Source organism: Neolamprologus brichardi, chromosome 2 (genome assembly GCF_056152115.1).
Source record: "Neolamprologus brichardi isolate AB-2024 chromosome 2, ASM5615211v1, whole genome shotgun sequence".
Taxonomy (NCBI): Eukaryota; Metazoa; Chordata; class Actinopteri; order Cichliformes; family Cichlidae; genus Neolamprologus; species Neolamprologus brichardi.
In genome coordinates, this window is record NC_142105.1 from 28,213,480 (window position 1) to 28,232,824 (window position 19,345).

The window sequence follows — 19,345 nt, forward strand, 5'->3', positions numbered from 1 at the left end:
GCCTTTTTAGAATTACCAAGTAGCCTAACATGCCAGGTCTTTGTACTGTGGGAGGAAGTTGGAGCAGACACACAAGGGACACGGAGAACATCCAAACTCCACAGAAAGGCCCCTGCCCACTGCACCAACCTGCCACCTGTTGAATATAATTATTAGCATTGAATAATGTGGGCGGGATGAGATGAGAGGGGGGTGTATTTGCCAGTCAGCGTTATAGGTGTTATCTCAACTTTTCCAGCATAGCTGCACAAGCATGAGGTGTTTGTGCAGATTTACTTTGTTGATTTTTCTCTAAACTTCAGTCTTGTTGTTTCTTCAGATGCAAACCTAAACTGTGCTGCCATGTTCTTTTATAGAGGAGACACTTTCTCTTGGCAACCTTTCCAAACTTGTTCAGTCTTTTTCTAATTGCATTATCATGAACTTTAGCATTTAATATGTTACATGCTAACTGAGGGCTATAGAGTCTGAGTGTCTCTGAGCACAGTTTGACCCAAGGTGAATTTTCTGGGATGTGCCCTCCCACAGATTGGCAGGTGACTTTCCACTCGTGAATAGTCTTTCTCACTATACAAAAATGGGCCTGATGAAGCTTCCTAAATTGATGGATAGCAACAACTCACTCTCTACAGTCATTGTTGATGTGCGTCATCCTTAGCATGTTAATACTCACCTTAAGGCTCCAGACCAGCAAACTGCCAAAACCTCTCCTCTTAAATAAAAAATGACACAGTATATGTCATCTATGTTCTTCATTTCAGCTTGTATTTACCCAATTTTTGAACCTACTGTGGACCAGATGATTTACCATTATGCCCGGATACATAAAACGCTAAAATTGAAAAATGCACTTCCTTTTTCACATGACTGTATAAATTTATTTTATTTGTTTATTCTGTAAAAGAAATAAAAGGCACAAATAATAAAGTGGCATTGAAATTCTCGTCTAACCCTACCAAAGAAGACAGATAACTAAAGCTCTGACGCTTTATTTTTTGTCTCAATACTGCACAGCCTCTCATGTTGCTACATCTAAAAAGAAATAAAACGGCCTCAGCTGTTAAAAAAATTCACAGAGGTTCATGTGAGACGATGATTCACTCTGTATACACAGTATATAAAAGATAAAAGCAGTTTCTGGCTGTGAAAACGAACTGTTTAAATACCAACCTGTGAAAAACAAACGTACTTCTCACATTCTCCTGATGATTTTATGGTCACAGCTGCTAGTTTTAAGTCTTATTCAAGACAGAATGATGTTCATTTCACAAACAGTGATCACATGTAGAAAAAGCGGGGTTCGATTTATGGAGGAGCTACCTTTTGATTGACAGTGTGTTACCATATGAGTGTGCAGTGTCCTTGGTTCCTTGGTCAGCCTCAGCCCTGGCTCAGGGTTTAAATAGGACGGGACTGTGCTGTTTAAATAAGGCTTAAAAACTAGTGGCTACATTCATCTTTTATACAAAGTCGATGCTTTCTCACTAGAATAAGTGAACTCAAGGCTCAGGTGCTTGTCTCCATCTCTACAAAATCAAATGGTGGTATTGAATAGAGAGGAGCAGCTGATCAGAAACCACTGACCACTCCAGCTCAGACATCTTTCCTCCTTTGGGGTTATTCTCTATGATGGCTGGACTGGGAGCCATTACCCTGAGACAGGATATGGAGTGTGGGGTGGGGTGGTGAGTACAGTAAGTGAGTGACGCAGACAGCAGACTGCTGTCATGTGTAAGGCTGAAGGAGCACAAGGAGGAACATCTGAATCAACAAAATGCTTTCAGCACATTCAGCTGTTGGGTTACTGCAGCATAGTCCTCAGTTTGGATCACTAGTGCAACTGGAAAAGTCTTTAACCTCTGCTCAAACTTTGCTTAATAAAGCAGGAACAATAAGAAAAAGAAAGACAAAAACATCCACTTATAAAGCTTTCTGTGTGCACTGCAGAAAATATAAATATATATATATGTATATCCCAATATAGTATTTATTTCCCTTATTGCATCTTAAAATCAAAACATTTCAGAAAATAAATGAGGGAAAAAGAGATTACGTATCCACACCAGGCCTACTACTGGTCAGATATGACTTTTTGAAATACTGTCACATTCAAAAAAAATGTTTTCAAAGCAGAGCAACCTGCTCTTGAGACAAACTGTATCCCCTTAAGTTTATTCGTTTAATTTATAGAACGCAAAGTCCGTGAGAATGAACGCAGCACGCTCACAGTTTTACAGTCACTATCTGCGCTTCTTGTTTGTGTTCTTCCTCTTCAGAGCCAGTATCCACGCAGGGAGGGCTGTCCGCCGGGCCGGTGCCTCCTCCCCTGCCGCTACCGGATGCACTTCACACTCCTGCTCTGTCACCGAGTCCTCATCTGTAGCTGCTGAGTCATCCTCCAAGTCTGAAGCGTCCAGATCCATGTCTGGAGATTCTATGGCCACCACTTCCTCCGCAAAACGAACCCGGCGGTTCTCCTCCACTCTCCTCTGAACCGAGAAAGAAGCGCGAAACACAAAAAAGTTACAGAGAATTTAGCATCTGATTAAATATTACAGAGACTGAATGATTTCCTCAAGTTTTTTCAAATCATTCCATTAATTTTATTTTTTTTGTGTACAAAAAACCAAAAAAGTAGCCTATTTAAATCCTTTATACAATTAACATGCGAGTCATTACTGATTTGAGAAACTTTGTGGATGTTGATATTTTAAAACTTCCAACCACAAGGAGGCGCTGTGATACACACTATCTTACCCTTTTAGTCACTGTCTCCATTGAGGACTCCGACTCCGGGGATACGGGGTATTTGAGGACACCATGGGGCGCTCGAGCCAAAGGATTAAAAGCAGTTGGGGAGAGAGAGGCTGAATGAGAGTTTAGGGTGTATAAGGGTATTACGTTCTCGTGCTCTGACTCTCCTGTTTCAACCATCATCTGGCTGCTCGTAGGATTCAGTGAAGACATATCCCCTTCTGTAAAACAAAAGAGACAACTTGATTTCCTGAACAGCCGCCAAATTAAATGGCTCAAACAATAAAAACTCTTTAATAATAACTGATCAGTAATGTTGCTGTTGGACAGAGTATTAAGCTGTTCTGACCCCTGTTTGTCTGCTCTCCATCACTTATTTTGTCACCTTGAAGCCTGTCGTCTCTCCTGTCAGCTGACTGATGCTGTCTCTTTCTGTTGAGGGTGACTCGGCTCTTCAACGCTTTGTTAAGCGGATTTTTTGTAGACTGCAAAGGACAAGAGAGAATGGGAGAATCACAAAGTTGTCATATTGATAATATAGATATTCTTTTTTATATTAACTGGATGAACATGAGATATTTTTTGTTTATGAATATCTTACCACTACAAATGATGGAGGTCTTATTTGCTGTTCCAGTCTGCTCGCTCCAGACTGCATATGTGGGTAGTTGTGACCATCTTCCATTGCTTCTGAAGGGTCAGTCAGATGTAGTTTTCCACCCGAAATGTCCGAACTTGCAGCTGGGAAAGCATTAGGCAATGTTTGCGCCATGCTGAAATCTGTGGCCCGTGATGACTCTGTGCTCCTGAAGCTCCACTGGTTGCCCCCACTGCCAAGTTGGTTCAAAATCCCATTTGACGGAGTGCTACTGTGAGGATTTAGTTGGTTTGGGGGTTGGCTCATTGGGTCCTCTAATGGTCTCTGATTTGCTGATGAGGATGAAAGGCTGGGACTGAGGAACTTAGCCCACTCTTGGCCCTTAGTGATCTCTTCCAGCAGGCTGAATGACCCGAGGCCCAATTCAAAGTCACTGGCAGGTCTGAAACGGGACAAAATCCTCATTAAACTCAAAAATTCAGTATACAAATCACATCACTACCAACAGCACAAAGAGATTTTTATTTAAAATAACCCAAAATAACACTTCAGAGTTCACTCAGATGAGGTGTGATGTTATAAAAGGTCCTTGAATACAGTTAGCTCCATAACTTTGTATTTTTGAGGTTTTACCTCTGTTCATCACCACGGTTGATTTTAAACAAACAATCAACACGTTATTAGAAAGAAATTGGCATTAAGTTTTTAGGAATTAGTCATTTTTATGCATAGAGGTTCAAAATTAATGAGACAACTGACTGACAAGCAGTAGAGGCCTGCTCCCCTGTTATTTCATGACAAGTGAAGAAAGCATAATATCTCAAACTGATTCAAAGTGTTAAAATTGCATTTTATAATTTTTCACTGTATTTTTAAATGAGTCCCAAAGAGATGTCTGTGCAAGTGAGGGAGGCTGAAAAACAAAACAAAATAAACATCTTAGAGAGAGCAAAAACTTCAGCAGTGCCCAAATCAACAATCTGGTTCATTCTTATAAAGAATGAATACAGTGGCCTGCTTCAGCAACACCGAAATGCCTGAAGGCCCAAAGGAGACAACTGCAGTGAATGATGACAGAATTATTTCCATGGTTAACAAAAACAACTTCACTCAACTCATCAACTAACCAAGTTGAGAACTTTCTCGAGGAGGTAGGTGTATCATTATCAAAGACTACAATCAAGAGACGCCTTCGTGAATAGAAACAGGAGGTTTACAACAAGGTGCAAACTACTGATTACACTCAAGGGCAAGAAGCCCAAATAAGACTTTGCCAGAAAATATGTGGTTTTGAAAAATTCTTTGGACCTTGCACCACAATGATGGAAAGAGAAAACTGTGGAGAAGGACAGAAACATCTCATGATCCTCATGAGTGTACCACATCATCTGTCAAACATGGTGGAAGCAGTGTTACAGTATAGGTATGTACAGCTGGAGCTGGGTCACTGGTCTTTATTAGTGATGTGACTGCTAAAAGAAGCAGCTGGATAAATTTTGAAGTGTGCAGGGCTCTACTCTCTGCTCTGCATTCAACCAAATGCTCCAAAACTGATTGTGACAGTTTCATGGTGCAAATGGAGATTACAATCATACTCCAAAAGCAACCCAAGAGTTTCTCAAGGCAAAGACACGGGTATTCTTCGATGGCCAAGTCAGTCACCTGAGCCTAACAGAGGATGCTTTTCAGTTACCAAAAACTAAACTGAAACCAGAGAGACCCACGAACAGCTGTAGGGGACTATGGTAAAGGTCAGGCAGAGCATCACAAGGGAAGAAACACAGTATTTCAAATCAAGTCAAGTAAATGGCCTGTATTTGCTTTACTTAGTCCCTAAGGACCCCAAAGCACTTTACACTACAGTCATCCACCCATTTACACACTGGTGATGGCAAGCTACATTGTAGCCACAGCTGCCCTGGGGCGCACTGACAGAGGCGAGGCTGCCGGACACTGGCGCCACCGGGCCCTCTGACCACCACCAGTAGGCAACGGACGAAGTGTCTTGCCCAAGGACACAACGACCGAGACTGTCAGAGCCAGGGCTCGAACCGGCAACCTTCCGATTACAAGACAAACTGCCAACTCTTGAGCCACGATCGCGCCAAGTGGCTTTTATTGTCATTTCGACCATGTACAGTGGTACAGTACAGAGTGAAATGCGACAGCGTTCCTCCGAAACCCTGGTGCTACAGTGCAACACTAGACAGAACAGGACAATATAGACACAACACAGTGCAATGGAAATGTGCAAAAAGCTGAGTATTGTGCAAAAGTAACTTGGTGTCTGTAGGGGTGTCTGCACATGTGTGTGTCTGTGTGTGTGGGTGTGTGGTGAATATGAGATACTGCATATAAGTGCTTGGTAGTCACATGTATGAAGGTGTGCGTGTGTGTGTGTCAGTCCAGTCACTAAATGTTCAGGAGTCTGACGGCTTGGTCATTGACTGCAAATTATTTTAAAACAAGTATTAAAAACTGAATTTATATTTAAAATTATCTTAGTACAACCAGTTACTTTTGATCTCCTGAAATTCCTAAACAGCTAATGCAACATTTTTGTAAAGCCCCAGTGTGCAGAAACAAAATAACAAAAATTGTCATTATCCAACAACTTTAATGAAAGAAATCTCTCAGCAGATTAAATTGTTAAAGTTCTGTTTGCTCCTTGTCCAGGCTGTCCTGGAGAAAGCTTTTGTCAATACACAGAAAATGTCCTATTTTATTTGTTTACCTTACTGTGGTCTTCTTTTAAAAACTAGACATGCCTATAGTAGATAGTAAAAGAACAGGAACTTGTGTTTATCTGTTACTTCATTACTGTATAATGAATGACTGTGGGGAAGGTCTTTATCACTAGAACAAGCTGTAAAGTTTATGAAAATACAGTTAAAAGTCAAAAACGTATGACCTACTTCACATTTTCTTTGCCAGTTTGATTCTCACCCACGGGCCTCATGTTTGACTAAATTCTATTAGCAAGTATTACTGTTTAGTCCACTGCGCCATAGAACTCTACGGTTTCCCTAGAAATGTATCAATATACATAAAACACATCAATGACACACACTGTGGCAGTAGTTTACAGTAGTTTACATGGGCCTTCATTGACCAACTAAGCTTACAAGCTAACTCGATACAACAGAAATGCTGACCAGAGCAAATTTTATAAACCTTTTTTGTTGTTGTTGCCTGTTGTTATTTGTTTTTAGCCCCTTTTTACCCCCCACCAGTCAAGTATCAGATGTTTTTATATGGCTTTAAGGCTTGTTTTTATCTTTTGTCGTTGGTCAAATTTGCATTTTTACAATTTCTAAGCTATTTCATATTCTCTACGGCCTACTTTTCATGCTCTCATTTCCAGCAAGTAGGGCTCAGGCAGCATTTCCTGTACATTAAATATACTACAGACCAGTTTTGCACCACTTCTACATCGCTTGATTATGTTTTTGTAGTGTTCCTTAATCTTCCTCAGGATCTAGTTAAGTCTACCTGTTTTAAGAAATTACAAATCCTTCAAAATGAAAGCCACATATATGGGAGTTATTTTAATGATTTATGTCTCTAGTAGGAAAAACATAAAGCAAACAAACTTGGCTTCGGTAAGCGAGTATCCTTCCATCCTGTGTGTTAAGTCCTAATGAGAGAATCATTCTTTATGAGTTACTTGCTGTGTACATCTGTTTCCTTTAATAGCAAGTTATAAATAAAATCTCATTGTACACAGCATGAAAGTTTGTAATGACACATGCTGTCAGTGACAGGGTGTGTTTGGCACTTCAGACCAAAGACACACATCAGGGGTAAAGCTGTCTGATGGCTGGAAACATCTCAAATACTTCACATATCTTACTGCTGACGTTTCAGAGCAAATAAAGCCAAAAAAAACTGTTCGGCTTTCAGTTTGTGCCATGCTGCTAGAGTGCAGGTCTGGATGTATTTGTGCAATTTAGGATCATCTGTGTGCCTGTTACCTGATGTGGCTGTCGTTAGTGGCGTCCTCTGTGCGTGCAGGAAGCATTTTACTGGCTCCACTGGTGTCCAGTGAACGGAGGGTCCTTTCATCCTTATTTGACGCATTGATGAGGCTTTCTGTAACCTGGTTTGGGTGTGAAATCTGTGTGAAAAAACAAGTTGCGGTGTCACTTCAAGATTTCTTTTTTTATCATTATATAACAAAACCACACTACTCACCTCAGGTCCCTCCCCACTCTTCTGGTCTCCTATGCTTCCTTCTTCTTCTTTTCCCTTTTTTCCTTGTCTGTCCTTCCATCGCTCCTTGAGCCTCTGCGTCCACCTTCTGGTTTTATTCTCAGATGATCTCTGTTTCCTCCTCACGCTACTGTTTGTTGTTTTTTGACTGTCTGAGGCAACCTGGGTATCTTTGTTTTCTGCCATCGCTCCAAATCCTCCATTTTCTACAATTAACTCTTTATTGTCTTGACCTCCTGCGAAAGGGTCTGTGTTTTTCACGGCCCACAGGTAGACTTTAGGTTTAAAGCCCTGCTCCTGGTTCTCATTCACTCCCATGCTTTGGGCAGCATCTGTGTTAGGAGGCATGCTTCTTTTCATTGCAGAATTGCCAAAACTCCACTTCTCACTATCAGTCCTCTCAAAGGAAGCATCTTTAAGTGATGTGGTAGGAAACAGCTGCCCTGTTACTGTTGAGGCGATCGCAGGCTGTGTCGCCTGTCCCATAACCCTGCTATCACCAGTGTCACCAACACTGTTGTCTTTCTGGGAGGGGAAGGAAATAAAACCCCTGTCCACCCCACCTCCATGACCGGGCTGCTGTAGATGACCAAATTTGAAGCTAAAGTTGCTGTCTGCAGCAGGGCTCCTGACCTTATTTGAAGGGATGCCATTAGTACCTGGGCTGCTGTTTTCTGGTCCAAGAGTGTGCCGGTGCCCCTGGCCCTCTCTTTCCGACTGCAGCTTCAGTTTCTGCAGCATGGACTGCAGCAGGGCCTGGGAGTCTGCTGGATTAGGTGACTGAGACATCTAGTAACACAACCTCTAAGTCCTCTAAATCCAGAAGTCGCAGAAACACGTGTCAACACCACAGTGAAACTGGATACACAAGGACGGACTCTATGCAAATAATATAATTCGTCGCTTTACAACCAGCATGACAAGTGGAAAAATACCTTTGTGTAGAAGATATCACTCTTTGGTCCAGTTCTTGTTAGAAAGACACCTGTTATGGCTGCTTTCGCCTTTCTGAATAATCCAATCCCTTTCCATGACAATGTAGTTGCTTCATAGCAAATATGAAGAAAGATCCACCTCTTCCAGTTAAACGTCCAGAGGTACAAATCCTTCTTCTTCTTCTTCTCTGTGTAAACTGCTGCTTCTTATGCTGCCTCCACTAATGCTGAATCCTCAAGAAGAGCAGCAGAAGTCTTCTTCTGTTGTTCTGCAACAAAGAGATATAAGCTTTTGTTGTTTTTTCCCTATTTTCAAAAGTCTCTCGCTTTTACTAAATGCCCATAGTTCCATTACACTACGGGTGTTGTAGTCACACCTCTTCTCCAGCAGCCACTTATATCACTGATAATGGGAGGAGAGACTGTGCATGGCTGCGTTCCTCAGATATTACAAACTGAAGCAGACCAACAAGAAAGACCAGTGAGGTGAGATAATTGTTTGCTGACTCTAACTCTCTCCCACTGTGTGTCTTTCTGCCCATCTTTGTATTTTGCCCTCCCTTCCTTCCCATTTCTCTACTTGTAACGCACACAAGTGCACACACACCCTCTGTGACCCGTAACTGATAATTATAGGGCGTTCTTTAAGAGCAGCCGCTATGAATGCGCCTGCCAAATTAAAGATATAGGAAAATGTTTGCACAGAGCTTTGCAATAACCCATTTTATATCAACTCTGTGAAAAATGCTGTCACAGAGGCCTTTGCTACTGTTGTCGAAATACAGTAGTAAATTCTCCAAACATGTAGTGTACTTCAGCTTGGAGAACACCATGCAATCTTTCTTATAGGTTTGTTAGCCACCAGCTAAACTGTTCTCCACTGCAAGTCATTAAAAAATGCTGCCGCCCTGATAAACTGTTTTAATTATATTTCAGCCAACTACTATGCATTTAAAAGCACAGTGATTGTACTGCCTTCTTTCTGACTGAAGGTTTAGACTATAAGATTAAGTAGGTACACTACAGTACTTGAAAAGCTACTTTCCTATTCTGACATGAACTTATTTAATAATTATCAAGTTGCTAATCATTAAGTAAAGTTTATATAACAATTAGTAATAATGTACGACTTTATCCATTACAATTATACCTTATTTTTTGGATTTTCTCACGACATCTTTATATATTTCTAACCCGGACGATCATAAATAACCCGCCCCGAAGATGCAGTGAAAAAAAACACAAGTGCCAGAAATGTTAACTTAGAAACGAAGTGCGCATGTGCAGCGTCAAACGCACGCCCCCTTTGAGTTGCCGTGTATCTGATTGGTCCGCACTTTGTAAGCGGGCAATGGCGGCGTAAACAACGCTGACATCGATGAAAGAGACACTGCTTAACCGAGAAAAATAAACTTAGACTGGAAATAAACGGAGTATGCTTTCGGTAGGAAGATTTGCTCTCGGCGTGGAAACGATTAAAACGCCGTCTTGTGTACTTCTCGGTGATGCTTAGCCGCTCGTTTTGGCTAACTTTTAGCCAAATGTGCTAACTTAGCGGAAAAGTGAGTTTGCAGAGATGCACTGTATCGTAACGGGAGGAAACGTGAAAGGTAGCAAACATTTCCTGCATATTAAACACAGTCTCTAACTAGAATATGTGTCATTAATTAGTTGTTGCTAATAATTATCTTGTGTGTGTTTGTTGGTGGGTGTGTCTGTACCGTCCAGTACTGGCCAAAGCCGTCCATTCTCTGTCCAGGATCGGCGATGAACTGTATGTTGAGCCTCAGGAAGATGGGGTGAGCTGTTCTGACACTGACTTGCACAGCATCACTTCCTCTTACAATGCAGATAGGCTTGTTGCTTCCTGTGGGTGCACACTTTGCGTCAATGAAAAAAGTTGATTTGTTGGTCTCTCTCTCTCTCTCTCTCTCTCTCTCTCTCTCTCTCTCTCTCGTAGCTGGCCCTGCGGTCTGTGAACTCCTCTCGGTCGGCTTATGCTTGCTTCCTGTTCGCACCACTCTTCTTCAGCAGGTGCAGACTACATGCCTGTGTTTATAAATGGCATCTTTGTGTGAGAGAAAAAGAAACCGTGTATATGAGTGAACTTCTGCCTTTTATACCTCTGTTTTTCTGTGCAGGTACTCCATTACTAGTGGGGATAACTTCCGCTGCAAGATGGCAATAAAGGTGTGAGAGAATTAGATAATCTACTGTTTTTCAAGGCATTATATAGTCTGGGTGTGACATTAATTACATTTTAGTAGATAATGTGGTTCCCAAACTTTCAATAAGATGTGCAACTTATTGAAGGCATTTAAGTTCCAGTTACAATCTTGTGAAAAAGAGTTTTCACAGGTCTTTGTTACTTACAGTTAGACCTGTGAAATTAAGTACACCCCATGATTCAGTAGCTTGTAGAACCACCTATAGGAGCAATCACTTGAAGTTTATGAGTCTCTCATATTGTTTCAAAGTAATCGTTTTCTGTTTGACTTCACCAGTGTCTCAGATAATTGCCTCAGAGTTTTGGCCTACTGTTCTTTACAGTGTTGCTTCAGGACATCGCGGTTTGTGGGCATTCATTTATGCACAGTTCTCTTAAGGTCCCACCTCAGCAGTTCAGTTGGAGGCAGGTCTAGAGCTTAATTATTTTCTTTTTCAGCCATTCCGTTGTAGATTTGCTTTGGTACTTGGGATTCTTGTCCTCCTGCACAATGCCGTTTGGGCCAAGTTTTGGCTGTCAGGCCGATGTCCTCACATTTCAGTCTGGAATACTTTGGTAAACAGAGGAGTTCATGGTCAACTCAATGAGTGTCCTATGGCTGCAAAACAAGCTCAAATCATCACCATCATACCTGACAGTTGGTATGAGGTGTTTGTGCTGATATGCTGTGTTTGGTTTTCACCAAACAGAGGTCTTGAGGCTTCTTCAGTTGCAGGCCTAAGATGTGCTGCCATATTCTTTTACAGCCAGTAGAGGCTTTCTGCTGGCAACCCTTCCAAACAAGCCAAACTTGTTCAGTCTTTTTCTAATTGTACTGTCGTCAACTTTGACATTTAACTGCTAACTAAGGCCTGTAGAGTCTGAAATGTAGCTCTTGGATTTTTTTTTTTTTTTTGCAGTTTCTCTGTTCACTGCACAGTCTGTCACTGGTGTGAGTTTACAGGGACGTCCACACCTGGAAGGATTGACAGCTGTCTTGAATGTTTTCCACTTGTAATTAATCGTCCTCACCGTGGTCAAATTATTTGGAAATCGGTTTATAACGATTGTCAGATTGCTTTGCATCAACATTGGCATCTTTAAGATCACTGCTGACATGTTCCATCCTTGGGATTGTGTTAACACACACCTGAATGCTCTAGACATTCAAACTACTCACATTTTGAATTGGATTACAAGCCCCTAGCAGTAAGACTGTACTTAGTTTATCTCAGGATTGCATAGAATCAGTCACTTGACTGTCACGGATCTCAATAAACATGCTTACCAAAGGCCCCTCAGGCAGGTTGTGATTAGTATCACTTCAGTTACTTTTCTTTTGTTTTCTAGTCTAGTTTGAATTCTTTTTAAGCTCACAGTTCATTTTAAATAACTACTCTGACCTTGCATTAAACCCCAAAGTCCCATCACAAAAAGTTCAAACACTCGATCACAAAAGATTTATTGAAACTACAGCTGCCAGTCTGATTTTTGTCTAATAGTTTGGTCAGGTTTGCATTCACGTGACCACTACCAAAATGTGAAAAATGTAAATTTTAACTTTCTCTCTATATATATTTTTTCTCCTTTTTCACTGGTTTACATTAATTCTCAGTCGCAGTTTGCCATGTTATGGAAATGTGGCTGATAGTTTCTTGATTACTTTGATTTTAAACATACTAAAGATAAACATCACACTTTCTCATAATGATTTTTTTTTTGGTTCCTTGTTTTTTTTTCTTTGTTGCTGCTGCTGTTTTTCAAATTAACTGCATGATGGCAGTACCTGGGCCTCCCTGATGTAACTACAGTTAGGAATAGCAGATCTTATTCTTAGGATTGAGAGCGTAGTCTTGTATCTGCTGACAGCTTCAAATGCCTCGTTTCCTGTCGTGTTACCACCCTACGGTTGTGGTTATCTGTGTTCAAGTTTTGCAAAAACCTCACAGCTTCCTCGTATTAACAGTTGTACTTAGCAGTTATATTAGAGAGTGGATTGTGTGTCACTTGTCAGAAACAGCAAACATATTGATTTAGATACTATTTGAGTGTGACTAAAATGTTGATTCCCGTTGATTGCTACCAGAGTGTGTCATTGCATATTGATAAGCATTATTTTCCCCCTGTGTTTCAGAGTGTACAGTCTGTGTTCAGATCTCTGACAACTTTGGAGAAGACGGTGGAAAAGTGTCACATTGATCTTGACAAACAGAAGGACCGTCTCACCTTCACCCTGCACTGCAAGCACGGTATCAGTGATTCACTTCATTATCAGATCATTCAAAGTGTTTTCCATATATGATTTAAGAAGGCTTACAACTCATTCAGGCATGTAGAATGGTGCTGGTTTCAAACCCAGAGATGAGGGAACACATCCAGTTCTTACATTACAGGGCGATCGTGGCTCAAGAGTTGGTAGTTTGTCTTGTAATCGAAAGGTTGCCGGTTCAAGCCCCGGCTCGGGCAGTCTTGGTCATTGTGTCCTTGGGCAAGACATTTCACCTACCCCCTACTGGTGATGGCCAGAGGGGGTGATGGCCAGAGGGGCCGATGGCGCGATATGGCAGCCTCGCTTCTGTCAGTCTGCCCCAGGCCAGCTGTGGCTACAACTGTAGCTTGTGTGTGAGAGTGAATGAGTAGTGGAATTGTAAAGCACTTTGAGGGTCTCGAAAAGCGCTATATAAATGCAATCTGTTATTATTATTATTACATCCTTGCATTGACCTACAGATAAATATAAGTGTTTATAATTCTGTATTTATAATATAATTATTTATCATTTATAAGTCCACCAGTACTGCGGAACCCAAATATATTAGAGATAAGTTCACTGAGTACAAATGTAGTCTGTCAGGCCTGCAGGTCACTTAGTGCTGCACAGAGCCAAAACAAAACTTCTATAATCTCTTTGAAACTTAGAGGTGCCTCAACTGTAGCTATTTTAAATGAAAAACTACCCTTTTTCATATGGCTTTTACATGTATTTATTAAGCTATACAGTACTGTGCTAAACTCTTGAGTCACTCCTCGTTTCTTTATATTTATGCTAATAAAATAGGAAATAGGTGCAGTGATTTATTGAAACATACAAACATACATGGAAATACAGTAAATCAGACAAAAACTGTATAATTGTAACAAGTTAGAAAGTCAGTATTTGCTATAAGCATCTTTATTCTTCAACACAGTCTGAACTCTTTGGCAGCTTTCTTGGTGTGTTTTTAGTTGATGTTGTGAGGTGGATAAAAATCTGATGATACTTTTTTGGGTTCATAATTCAATTCAGTTTTAATTATATAGCAGCAAATCATAACAACAGTTGCCTCAAGGCACTTTATATGGTAAGATAAAGACTCTACAATAATACAAAGAGAACAGAACCTGGGTCCACAGAAGAGGGGCCTAAAAGTAAGCCTGCTGTCTGAGAGCAGCAAGCTCTAATGGGTTGATATGGCACTATAAGGTCATTAAGATAAGATGGGGCCTGATTATTCAAGACCTTGTATTTGAGGAGCAGGATTTTAAATTTGATTCTGGATTTAACAGGGATCCAACGAAGAGAGACCAGTATAGGAGAAATATGCTCTCTCTTTCTAGTTCCTGACAGCACTTTTTCCACAGCATTTTGGATCAGCCAAAGGCTTTTCAGGGAGTTTTTAGGACATCCTGATAATAACGAATTACAGTAGTCCAGCTTAGAAGTAATAAAGGCATGAACTAGTTTTTCAGCATCACTCTGAGATAGGATGTTTCTAACTATTCTATTCCACAAATGGAAGAAAGCAGTGGTAGATATTTGTTTAATATGTGCATTGAAGGACATATCCTGGTCAAAAATGACTTCAAGATTCCTCACAGTGTTACTGGAGACCATGTTAATGCCATCCAGAGTAAGAATCTGTCTCTGATTTTTTGGGCCGAGTACATTAACCACAGTTTTGTCTGAATTTAGAAGCAGAAAATTAGAGGTAATCCAGGTCTTTATGTCTTTAAAACGTTCCTTCAGTTTAACTAATTGATGTGTATTATCTGGCTTCATGGATAGGTAAAGTTGGGTGTCATCTATATAGCAGTGAAAATGTAAGCTATGCCTTCTGATGATACTGCCTAAGGAAGAGAAGCCCGTGGAACTTCATAATTAGCCTTAGTGTGTGAAGAGGACTCTTCATTTACATGAACAGATTGGAGTCTATTGGATAGATATGATTAAAAAACAAGAGTCTTAAATAAATATCAATAGCACTGAAAGTAGCAGTACATAATGTTTTGAACGACTTTCATTTGTGAAGAAATTCATAAATAAAAATTGTAACCATTAGAGAAAGATATTATGTTTCGAGCAGTCATTAGTTCATAAGACCTGATGCAGCTGTCACAGTTATTGTCTAATTTCTCCTGACAGCCACGTTTTTTGCTGATCTGACTTCAGTGAACAGCAGATCGATCAGATTTAGGGCCAGATGCATCTCTCGGGTCCTGTATGAGGTCTTTGCTGGATTTCCTTTCCTGTTCTTTCCATGTCTTAAGCCATGACTGTTCATCCACTGTGTATACTTTGGCTATTTGGGAATCACTTTCATGGAGCAAAAATGCAATTTTATGCCTCTCAAACTGTTACCTTTGGCATTTTTTTATAGATTCAACTAAAGAAATGGGAATCTGTTACAGGCTGCTAATAACAAAGTGCCTAAAGATACAATTTAAAATGAGTTATTTGCTAAATTATCTGTTAAAATACACAGATGGGAACATGCTCAGGTGCAAGCACTGGACTGAAAAAGGAATGACGAAGAAACCAGAAGACCTTCAGAAAGCCTGGAGAACTTTGGTCAAGAGCACTTAAAAAAATGAGACTTCTACATTACTACATATCGGATTTTTGTGACACTTTGAATCCTTAAATTCTGATTTCACATCAGTTTATAAATAATGTTTTGCGTCTTTTTATTTTATCTTCTGCCTGTAAAGCAACTCTTTTAATAACCTCTATAAATAAGTTGTTACATTGTACGTTTACATCTTGTTTACATTCACATATTTTGTATTTAATGAAGCCCGTCGTGCATTCATCTCATTGCTTTCTATTCGCTCACAAACTTGCTGTGATTTTTCTTTGCAGGCCTACTGAAGACACATAACCTGTCTTTCCAGGACAGCGAGAGCCTGCAGGCAGTGTTTGATAAGGACAGCTATGCCAATGTATTCAGAGCCCAGCCTAGGTCTGTAAAAATCTTTCTTCATAGTTTATTTTGCAAATCATGACAATGACAGTCTCCCACTTGCTTTTAATCTTTTATTTCCTTGTACTTGATGATGACAAACACTGTATAGCTTTTTTTTAACACCAGGAAAAACATTTTTACATTTCAGTTGGTTGATTAAATGAATAAATAGATTTAAGTAGTAAAATATATTTTAAGGGAGGTGTAACTTTGTAGCTGTAGCTAGATTTGATTTCTCTTGTTCTCAGGCTGCTGGTAGACACAGTCGTTCATTTTCCTCCATCTCTGGAAGAAGTGACTGTGTCAGTGAGTGATGAACGGATGTGGGTCAGGAACCATGTGGAGGAAGAAGCAGGTGACAAGACTGATATGAAAAAGTTTCGCCAGCGTAGTAGTAAACCAGGAACTGGCATCTAATAATGCCATGCATCGCCATGTTTTAAAAGCAACTTTTATTTTTCCTCTTGTTTTTCTGCTCTCTCAGAGGCGTCCAAAGCCATGCTGACCGAGTTGTGTTTGGCTTCAGACGAGTTTGATCATTTTGCTGCCCAAGCTCACAACAGTGTGACTTTTTGTCTGAAGGAGTTGCGGGTGAGAGAAACGATATGGGGAAAGCACGAGAGAGTTGCGTAAGTTAGTTTGGGAGGGGGAGAGAGGTGGTTATCAGACCAGAGTGTGAAAGAAGTTATTTGGGGACCAGATGAAAGCACTTACAAGATGTTGTGGTGTTCTTGTAATGCTTGCATAGTTTGCAAAGTCACTAACTAGTATCTCTCATTCAGGGTTTACTAGTGTTTGCAGAATCAACTGGCCTCCCTGTTTCTATGTACTTGGACGAGCCGGGCAGGTGAGCATCGCCACCTGTGGGTTATGTTTTTTGATTACTTGTTTCTTCCTTTTTAATAACATAATTTTTTTCTGTGTCTGTTTGTGTGACAGCCCTGTGGTGCTTTCAGTAACGGACAGTGTCCTGGAGGGAAACTTTGTGCTGGCCACGCTTTCTGATGATCCCAGCCTTCGTAAAAATAGCAGCAAAGGGTAAAAACGACAAAACATATTTTTGTTGATTTGGGAGGGTTTTTTCTCATGCCTGTGAGCAGGAAGGAAAATGAAAACAAAACTAGTTAAACTAGTAAACTAGGCAGGAAATTCTAAACATTTACCCTACTGCGCCATCTGGTGGATCAGAGTGTAAATGAAGACAAATGCTGGAGGAGCCCATTTACATTTCATACTCGACATTTCCAGTTGTTGTAAATGGATTTTTATTATTTGCTCCAGGAGTTTAGACCAGGTTCTTAGTCCACCAGTTTGAATAAACTCTTTAAAAAAACCTGTTTATTCAGGGTTTCACATCTTGTCATTATGAGGCTGAGAGGCTAAATCTGAAGAACTCATGTCACAGTTAACAGCTGTTTGTAGTTGCATCTTCACACAATAAATGCACTCAGTATATTTATGGGAGTGAAAAACTAGAATACCGTAGGCTGAATTGTTATGACATTGAGCTCTAAAATTGAAGCTGGTTAGTCATGTTGATTTGTTATTGTTTTGCAAGTCCAGAAAACCAAACGGTCACCATGAAGGTCAAAAGGAGCAAGAAAAGCTTTTGTTAATCTTGTGTGTCATCTTTCTATCTGACTTGCACTCCAAACTGTCTGCTCCACCCCTCAGAGCGCACAAAACAGCTCCACCCCCTCCCGATGACTTCATGAATGATGACATGGACTCATTTCTAATCGCCATGGATACCAGTATTGCACCAGGTCCCTCAAACACAGGTCCACCCCCGCCTTCATTATCTGATGACACACGTTCAAAACGGCCTGCAGCAGTCAGCCACAAGGCAAAAATACTCATCGAGGAGGCAGAAGAAGAAGAAACGGATGATTTAGACAGACTACCTAATAAAAAGGTATGCCTTAGGTTTCTCAGGCGTGCTAACAGGCTGTGGATTCACTTCAATGAATCAAAAACACAGAAGTAAAATATTCTCACACATACAAAATAAAGCAGATTCTTTAAAAACTGAGTCATCACAACTGTCCACATACAGTCCTCACGTGAAAAAGAAAGTACACTCTCTTTTAATTTAGTTTTATGTGTCAGGCTGTAACAAAAAAAATCAACTTGTTCTTATTATGCCTTAAAATGAGCTAAATGCAACTTTAGATTAATAACAACTCATGAATTATTATCATTACTTACATGTCTTGCTTTTAACAAAAATGCAAAAGCAGCGTGTGTGTGTAACTAAATATATCCTCACTGCTTCCACAGAAATTGAGTGTGAAGATAAATACAGTAGCAGCCGAGTGCTGCTAATCAAATCCACTTGATTAACTGATAAACAGCAAGTGTGGTCACCTTTATAAAACCAGAGGTTTGGTTGTTTTTCTGGTCTGGAGCGTTCTGGTGTTTGTTAATGCAGTGCCAGGGAGGAAAGACATCAGCAATAACCTTAGAGAAACAGTTGTTGCTGCCCATCAATCAGGTGAGGGTTATAGGACCATTTCCAGTCAACCTGAACTCCATCACTGTACAGTGAGGAAGATTATTCACAAGTGGAAAACCTTCAAGACAGCTCTCAGTGTTGCTGGAAGTGAAGGTCCTGGCAAATTCACCCAAAGGTCAGACCGTGCAGTTCTCAGACTCTACGGGCCTCACGTTAGCATGTTAAATGTTAAGGTTTATGAGGGTGTGATTAGAATAACACTGAACAAGAATAGCTTGTTTGGAGGGTTGCTAGGAGAAAGAAACAGTCCTCTCTAAAAACACACCTTATGTTTGCAGAGTTGCTTCTGAACAAACCACAGAAACCTCTGGAACAAAGGCGTGCACATTAAAGCAGATATTTAATTAAAAAAATAAACAAGTGATTGAATGTTTGTATATGTTCTCAAATTAATTAAATATCGGTATCTTAACATTTCGATAAATTGTAGTCTTTAATATATTTCCCTTGTGTGTGATTTTTCTCACAGTTTCGGTCGCTCTTCTTTGGATCGGTGCTTCCCCCGTCGTCTCAGTTGAGCACACAGCCGATGACTTCTCAAGAGGTGCTGGCCAGCGACAGTGAGGAAGAAACTTAAAAAACTGCAGACTGATGGGCTAGAGGAGACATGGACTAAACTGACAATGGGTGCATGTGCGTGCACTGTTAAACAAAGACACCTGGAGTACTTGAAGATAAAGAAATGAACACAAATTTTCATCCTTACTGGCCAGAACAAGTAGTACCTGGACCTGGATAAATATGCAGAGGCCACCAGCCTCTAAATTCTCATTATGTAAAACTAGACATGAAGCAATTCCAATTTATTTTAATTTTGTGTTTGCCCAGTTTGTAATTAAGGTGCAGTGTAAAAAGTCCCACCAAATAAAGCAAACTTATTTTTCAATGTATGTAAACATCATT

General features: G+C 40.4%; 2 protein-coding genes across 4 annotated transcripts; one reads left to right on the plus strand and one right to left on the minus strand.

Moving 5' to 3' along the window:
• Positions 1–873: 873 nt before the first annotated feature.
• Positions 874–10,367, minus strand: LOC118454929 (uncharacterized). 3 transcript variants are annotated; one of them, XM_087850250.1, is made up of 7 exons: positions 10,221–10,367; positions 7,547–8,768; positions 7,327–7,469; positions 3,356–3,794; positions 3,140–3,239; positions 2,758–2,975; positions 874–2,489 (listed from the first exon to the last, which is right to left on the minus strand). In XM_087850250.1, the coding sequence occupies exons 2-7, from the start codon at positions 8,351–8,353 to the stop codon at positions 2,241–2,243; spliced, it is 1,956 nt and encodes a 651-aa protein (XP_087706376.1). In that variant the 5' UTR covers positions 8,354–8,768; positions 10,221–10,367; the 3' UTR covers positions 874–2,240. The 3 variants fall into 3 exon arrangements, with proteins under 3 accessions (XP_087706376.1, XP_087706374.1, XP_035768067.2); XM_087850248.1 differs by lacking the exon at positions 10,221–10,367 and having other exon boundaries at positions 7,547–8,844; XM_035912174.2 differs by lacking the exon at positions 10,221–10,367 and having other exon boundaries at positions 3,104–3,239; positions 7,547–8,844.
• rad9a (RAD9 checkpoint clamp component A) lies at positions 9,851–19,311 on the plus strand. The gene is made up of 12 exons (XM_006781368.3): positions 9,851–10,109; positions 10,228–10,298; positions 10,460–10,533; positions 10,641–10,689; positions 12,840–12,954; positions 15,825–15,924; positions 16,176–16,282; positions 16,412–16,518; positions 16,710–16,774; positions 16,867–16,965; positions 17,602–17,842; positions 18,912–19,311. Exons 1-12 carry the CDS (start codon positions 10,076–10,078, stop codon positions 19,017–19,019), a joined length of 1,170 nt encoding a protein of 389 aa, XP_006781431.2. The 5' UTR covers positions 9,851–10,075; the 3' UTR covers positions 19,020–19,311.
• The last annotated feature ends 34 nt before the right edge of the window (positions 19,312–19,345 follow it).